The sequence below is a fragment of the Bison bison genome, unplaced genomic scaffold (genome assembly GCF_000754665.1).
Source record: "Bison bison bison isolate TAMUID 2011002044 unplaced genomic scaffold, Bison_UMD1.0 scf7180017864148, whole genome shotgun sequence".
NCBI lineage: Eukaryota > Metazoa > Chordata > Mammalia > Artiodactyla > Bovidae > Bison > Bison bison.
In genome coordinates, this window is record NW_011494720.1 from 1,328,498 (window position 1) to 1,335,966 (window position 7,469).

Genomic DNA, 7,469 nt, shown 5'->3' on the forward strand with positions numbered 1-7,469 from the left:
TCCCGCTTCCTGATCCCGCTCCTCTCGTCGCCCTCAGCTGTCCCCGCCTTCGTCCCCGGAAGATATCTCTAGGTCCTGGAGTCGGCCATTGTTTGTCTCTTATACAGGCACCAAATAAAGTTTCCTCATTCAAAAGTGTTTTTTTAAACCCTCCTCCCTCGCTTTCTCGGCTCCTCCCTCGCGCGAGCACCGCCTCCTCTCCTGCGGCGGGTGAGACCCGAGCGTTGGAGTCAGGAGCGCGGAATCCGGTGATGGCGGGGCCTCCGGCGTCTCTGTCGGCGCGGGACGTAGGGTTCGTGTCGCTTTCCTCGGCCACTATCTCGGCTCCTTTTCCTCCTCCCCGCTGCAGCGGAAAGCTGAGCCTCGTGGGGAACCTGTGGGTACTGGGGGAGGGAAGCGGAGGCGGGCTGGAGGCGCCTGCTCCGCCGCCGCCAGCGAGTTCCAGTCCGCCGCCGGGTTCCGCTTCCCTAGGGGCTATGGCTCGGTTTCTAACGGCTCACGGGGAGGCGAGGGCTAGGCGGCCGCTCGCCGGGCTCCAGGCTCGGACTGTCTTTGCAGCTTCCTTGCTGTGTGATTCGTGGCTTCTTGCCTGCCTACACGGGAACGGACTGCGAATCCCGACTGGAAATCTCGGTTTACCCCTACCTCTCTCTACAAGTGATGGTTCGGGGATGTTGGTTGCCTTGCATTAATTTGTATCGAACAGTTACTGCGTCTTTAAAGTGGTTCGATACTGTTTATTATTGTTGTTTTTTAACTCACGCATGACTGTCTTGAGCGTGTTATGCCCCCTTTCAGAAGTGTAGCAGCGCGTGACTCTAACCATATTTAATAAACCTACCTTTTGAGGGGGATGCTTAAAGCTCTCTGCAAAAGTTAGGGATCTGAGATCTATAGAGAAATATGTTTCTTCCTTTCGCTAATCGGATTAATTTGTAATCCCATTATAATTTGTAATCCCATTGTACCTGTACCGTCTTGCTTTGTTAAAAGTCATAGATTGCATACAAATATACTTTTTAACTAGTGGCTCAGACGGTAAAGCGTCTGTCTGCAATGCAGGAGACCCGGGTTCGATCCCTGGGTTGGGAAGATACCCTGGAGAAGGAAATGGCAGCCCACTCCAGTATTCTTGCCTAGAAAATCCCATGGACCGCGGAGCTTGGTAGGTTACCGTCCATGGGGTCGCAAAGAGTCGGACACGACTGTACCGTCTTGCTTTTTTAAAAGTCACAGATTGCATACAGATATACCTGTTAATACAAATTGGAAGGCCCAATTTAGATTTGAGTTGTGTCCTTACTGCAAAATATTGCATAACTCAAGAACACTTGGAAAAAATTGACCGTACCAGCAATGGATTGAGGTTAGAGAAGCACCTTAGGCCCTGAATTTAAGATTTTACTCAGCTTCAGGCAAATATAGGGAGTGTCTGCATCGTTAAATTTTGAGTCCTAGGTATATCTGCCTTCATCCAAGTCCCTGGACCTGAGACGTTACTCTTGGAGATATAAACCTATGAGGAAATGTAGCAGCTAGAAAAACAGCAATACTTTCTAGTTAAGTTGTTTCCCTGGTGGCTCAGATGGTGAAGAATCCGCCTGCAATGCAGGAGATCTGGGTTTGAATTGGGAAGATCCCATGGAGAAGGGCGGAGAAGGCGATGGCACCGCACTCCAGTACTCTTGCCTGGAAAATTCCATGGATGGAGGAGCCTGGTGGGCTGCAGTCCATGGGGTCGCGAAGAGTCGGACACGACTGAGCAACTTCACTTTCACTTTTCACTTTCATACATTGGAGAAAGAAATGGCAACCCACTCCAGTGTTCCTGCCTGGAGAATCCCAGGGACGGGGGAGCCTGGTGGGCTGCCGTCTATGGGGTTGCACAGAGTCGGACTCGACTGAAGCGACTTAGCAGCAGCAGCAGCATGGAGAAGGGAATGGCACCCACTCTAGTATTCTTGCCTGAAGAAGTCCATGGACAGAGGAGCCTAGTTTATGGGGTTGCAGAGTCAGACACGACTGAGTTACTTAACACCTAACTAAGTAAAATCTCAAAGAACTGTCACTTTTTGTATCTGCTGCTTTGGAAAATTCAAATGTCAATTGATTTAGTGTTCTTTCTGTTTTTCCAAAGACTTAGTAGTAATTGTTCCAAGAAGGCAATGGCAACCCACTCCAGTACTCTTGCCTGGAAAATCCCATGGACACAGGAGCCTGGGAGGCTGCAGTCCATGGGGTCGCGAAGAGTAGGACACTACTGAGCAACTTCACTTTCACTTTTCACTTTCATACATTGGAGAAGGAAATGGAAACCCACTCCAGTGTTCTCGCCTGGAGAATCCCAGGGACGGGGGCCCCTGGTGGGCTGCTGTCTATGGGGTCGCACAGAGTCGGACACGACTGAAGTGACTTAGGAGCAGCAGCAGCAGTAGTAATTGTTAAAAGTTAAATTCTGATCAGAGCAGTTACTATTCCCTGGTGGCTCAGATGGTAAAGAGTCTGCCTGCAATATGAGAGACCTAGGTTCAATCCCTGGGTGTGGAAGATCCAATGGAGAAGGAAATGGCAACCACTCCAGTATTCTTGCCTGGAAAATCCCATGGGCAGAAGAGCCTGGCAGGCTACAGTCCATGGGGTCGCAGAGAGTAGGACATGACTGAAGCGACTTCATTTCATTTCATGGATATTAAAACCTGTTCACTGTAAAACCCACAGAATCAGAAAACATTTTTGCAATTTTTTTCCTTTAAGCTTTATGGTTCACATTTGAGGAAGGCTCTTGAAGAAATACTCAGGACATATAATCCTATTTTTGAAAATTGGAATAAGATATTTGAGTTTTTATAAGTGTGATGATCTCAGATTTAAGTTAGCATAGGAAAGTTGGACAGAAGTATTGCAACTGTCTGTTTTTACATTGTCTCTGGTGATCTGAAGACATAAATGAACTGATAAGTTGTTTTGTGCTTTCTATTTAAAAACTTAACAGTGCTAAAATTTTTTTCTATCCGGACTATATATTTCCTTAAACTAATAATACATTCAATGATAATCTGTAAATCTTGATTTTTGTATGGCTAAAATCAAGAATATATTTAATTTTTGATTCAGGTATACTCAGATTTTTCCTCATCTCCAGCTTTCTTCATTCTCTGACACTTCTAAAAAATCTCTCATTTTCTGGTTGGGAAAGCAAGATGGTAACTTGCCTTAATTTTGCTTCGGGTCAGAGAGGAAGAAAGGAGTTACTGGGAAAGCAAAGAAGGCAGCAAGAAAAACCTTTGAAAACAATTAATGTTGGCTGGGAATATAGACAAAGAGAAGCAGGGGTGTAAATGTCTTGCCCTACATACTTCTGCACTGTAAAGTGTTTCAGGCATTTTTACATCCATTGCCTCACCTTTCTAGGTAGGAAAGGTCATTTAGTAAATAATAAACCTAGGAGGAAAGCCTATTTGACTTTTAGGATAATTCTGTTTCTGTCTTACCACTTTGTTAGACTAGTTTCTGGTTAAGGAGAAGAAAAGGAATACAATAAGAAGGATAAGAATGATTAAACACTCTAGGGAATAGTCTGAGATTTGAGGCACAAACCATGCTTAGTTTTTATGATACACCAGAGAGGTTTTCCAGGCTTCCCTGGTGGCTCAGATGGTAAAGAATCTGGCTGCAATGCGGGAGACCCAGGTTTGATCCCTGGGTGGGTAAGATCCCCTGGAGAAGGGAATGGCTTAACCACTCCAGTATTCTTGCCTGGAGAATCTCATGGACAGAGCCTACAGTCCATGGGGTTGCAAAGAATCAGACACAACTGAGCAACTAACACTCTCAGAGAGGTTTTCTGATTTTCTTGAGTTGCTCCAGGAGTTGGGCAATGCTGGTTTACTTTACAGGAGTTGTTTGCAAAAGAATTTAAATTTAGATGAGATGTTCCAAAAACTGAAAGATGACAGTCTTCTAGTGTGAATGCTACTGAATAATCTGCTGTGTGTGTGACTCTTTTCTAGATCATTTGCATATCTTTCAGTTAAAGACAGATCACCTCAGATCTTAACCAAAGCTATTGATACATTGCATCGACATAAAAGTGAATTTTTCGAGAAACATGGAGAGGTAAGAATTGTGTTTTTACGTAATTCTTTTGTGGTTAAGTTTAACAAACACAATAAGCAGATTTCCGTATGTGGTAATGGTCATTTCACCTGGAGATAAGTTCATGACATGAAACTTCAAAAAAAGGCAGACTAGCTAAGGCAAGATAATGTCGAAATGAGATCTGTTTGTGTTCTTTGATTTTTCAACTTAAGAATTCTAAATTTAAATGTTTATTCGTTTGTGAAAGACATAAATTGTAGTTTTGAAATGTTTTATTTTTTCCTTCTTAAATTTAGATCCATAAAAATTTGTTACCCTAGAGGAATTATGCATATATGTGTGTACATATATATATATTTATAGTTATAGATAAGATAACTACATATAAACTGATTTTAGTGTAGACTATTCATACGCGTGTGTATATATATTATATACATATATATATATATATATATAAAAACTGCCCCCCACCCATATTTTTACAGAAAGGCCTGGAAGCTGAAAAGAAAGCAATTTCTCTTCTTTCGAAATTACGGAATGAATTGCAAACAGATAAACCGATTGTTCCTTTGGTTGAAAAGTTTGTTGATACTGACATATGGAATCAGTACCTAGAATATCAACAGAGTCTTTTAAATGAAAGTGATGGGAAACCAAGGTGGTTTCTCTCACCGTGGCTATTTGTAGAATGCTACATGTATCGTAGAATTCATGAAGCAATTATCCAAAGGTAAGTTTGTAACCATCAAATAACAAATGTAGATAATTTATGCTTTCTTTAAAATTATAAAATGGTAATTTTTAAAATAAAAGCCAAATGAAGCCTGAATTCAGTTCAGCAGATATTAATGGTGCTATTAGATATTTCTGCAAATGTTATTGTTGTAATTGATTATTGGCAGTTATTATCCACTTGCTTAGAATAGACCTAAGATTGAATATCTGAAGTAGGACCTAATTATAAAAAGTTTAATTTTTTATAATCAATAATTTATAAATTATAATTTTTAATTTTTATAATTAAATTTAAAATTTTATTATAAAAAAGTTCTTATAAGAACTTTTAATTAGTTAGAAGTTATATAAAAATAAAAAATTATTACAAATTTAATTTGAAGAATACAACAAATTGTTCTTAATAAGCAAAAAAATGTTAATTTGAAATAATTATTTATGTAAAAAGTCAAGATGGACAAAGTAAGCATATGTTTTGTTTTTAAAAATAGATAATATGTCAGAATTAATTTGCTAAAGGAAGTCAACAGAACAGTCAATAGAACTGCATTGTTCTGATGCACTATCTTAATTTTCCACTCTTGTTTTTAATGGCTAGATTAGAAAAGGACTCAAAGTTAAATACATGTTCCAGAATAACTTTTTATGGTTATTTACACTAATTAATTTTTCCCTAGGAAAATTATGATAGAGAACTGCCTTACAGAATAGAAGAAAATGTAATGTGGATCATACTTTTAGCTCACAGGTTACAGAAATACAGATTTGCTGAGTAAGAGGAATCCTTTGGTGTCCATTCCTCAACATAGCGTAGGATACTTGAAGACACTTAAACCAGCGCTGAAAGTAAAATAAAAAGATTACTTAGGGAAACATGCGTAAACTTGAGTCTATTTTTTTTTCTGTTTTAATGTTTATAAATTATTATAAGGTCACACTTTTTTTAGTATTTGCTGAATAAGTGTGTTTTAGGTCTTGTGCTTTAAAAGCAGAATACACTCACTAAAAATACAGCATATTACCTGGCACCCAGAGCCAAGCAAAAGACTAGCAAGCACTGGACTCTGTCAGGTACTGAATACCGGCTCAGTTCTCGTTGTTTTGCAACCCAGTGACATAGGTGCTGTGGTTTCCATTTTACAGTGGAGGAAACTGAGGCTCAGAGAGATTAGTATCTTTTCCGAGGCTGCGTGGTGAGTAACTGGTAGAGCCAGTATTGGAGCCTGGTCTGTGCAAATCAGATAAGCCCCCTCCTCAAACAAGTAGTGCATTTGGATATCTTTTCAGGACTGAGATTAGTCTGGTGTTCGGGGTGATGGTTTCATAACTCTCGAAAATACGCATGTATCAGACAAAGCTGCCGAAGTGTTGAAACACTGAGTGGCGCCCTGAATAGGCTTGGAGGAGTTCGAACGCTAGAGAAGTAAAAGCAATGCTGTTTCTGTTTCTGGAGTGGATCCAGTTCAGAGTGAAAAATCTAGGACAGAAGCTTACAAACCCAGCTGCTTATCACCCAGTTGGGCAAAAGTTTTTTGGTTTGGTTTTAAATATGCAGATTTTGAAATTGTTATATTAAATCCTAATGGTATTATTTGTCCATGGTGGGGCCTGTACATAGATTTTTCTTTCCACGCCCCAGGGAGATTCTGCCCAGCCTGTGCTGCTAACCATTGGTCCAGGAATAGCTTGATAAAAGGGATAGATAAAAGGCAACATTCAGCTTGAAGTTCAGAAACGAGAATATTAGTGAGTCAGGGGTGTGAAACTCTCCTAAGGGGATTTCTTAGGCAAATATTTGAAGATCTAGGTATTTGTCTGATACTCAGGTTATAGGTAGTACAAAGAAGGGCTGTCCTACAGCGGAGCTAGCACTGAAGTAGTTTTTTTTAATCGAAGTACAGTGGTTTATAATATTGTGTTAGTTTCAGGTATACAGCAAAGTGATTCAGATATATCTGTGTGTATGTGTGTGTGTATATGTATATACATATATTAGATTATTTTCCATTATAGGTTATTATAAGATATTGACTATAGTTCCCTGTGCTATACTGTAAATCCTTGTTGCTTATCTGTTCTATGTATAGTAGTAGTATCTGTTAATCCCATCAGTTCAGTTCAGTTCAGTCGCTCAGTCGTGTCCGACTCAAGTTTAATCAAGTAGCTCAAGTCACTCAGGAGAGCCTGTATTTGAATCCAAGTCTATTTTGCTCAAATCCTGTATGTATCCCCTTCACACCACTCAGCTGTCTAGGTCAGTGTGAAAATCAGGACAAAGTTCTTATCTAGAGAGACAAAAGCTGGCATCATCATCACATCAGTCAGTTCAGTTCAGTCGCTCAGTCGTGTCTGACTTTTTTGCGACCCCATGAATCACAGCACGCCAGGCCTCCCTGTCCATCACCAACTTCTGGAGTTCACCCAGACTCACGTCCATCGAGTCAGTGATGCCATCCAGCCATCTCATCCTCTGTTGTCCCCTTCTCCTCCTGCCCCCAATCCCTCCCAGCATCAGAGTCTTTTCTAATGAGTCAACTCTTCGCATGAGGTGGCCAGAGTACTGGAGTTTCAGCTTTAGCATCATTCCTTCCAAAGAAATCCCAGGGCTGATCTCCTTCAGAATGGACTGGTTG

General features: G+C 40.8%; 1 protein-coding gene across 4 annotated transcripts in view; it reads left to right on the top strand.

Annotated features, from left to right (window-relative positions):
* Positions 1 to 174: 174 nt before the first annotated feature.
* Positions 175 to 7,469, top strand: part of LOC104989214 (chromosome unknown open reading frame, human C6orf211) — a 19,352-nt gene continuing 12,057 nt past the window's right edge. For all 4 annotated transcript variants that reach the window (XR_825350.1, XM_010840833.1, XM_010840834.1 and 1 more), the window contains exons 1-3: positions 175 to 292; positions 4,011 to 4,116; positions 4,587 to 4,831. Coding sequence is in view for 3 of the 4 variants with exons in the window: in XM_010840833.1 (XP_010839135.1) it covers positions 252 to 292; positions 4,011 to 4,116; positions 4,587 to 4,831 (392 nt within the window). In the remaining variant the exon portion in view is untranslated. The remainder of the gene's footprint in view (positions 293 to 4,010; positions 4,117 to 4,586; positions 4,832 to 7,469) is intronic.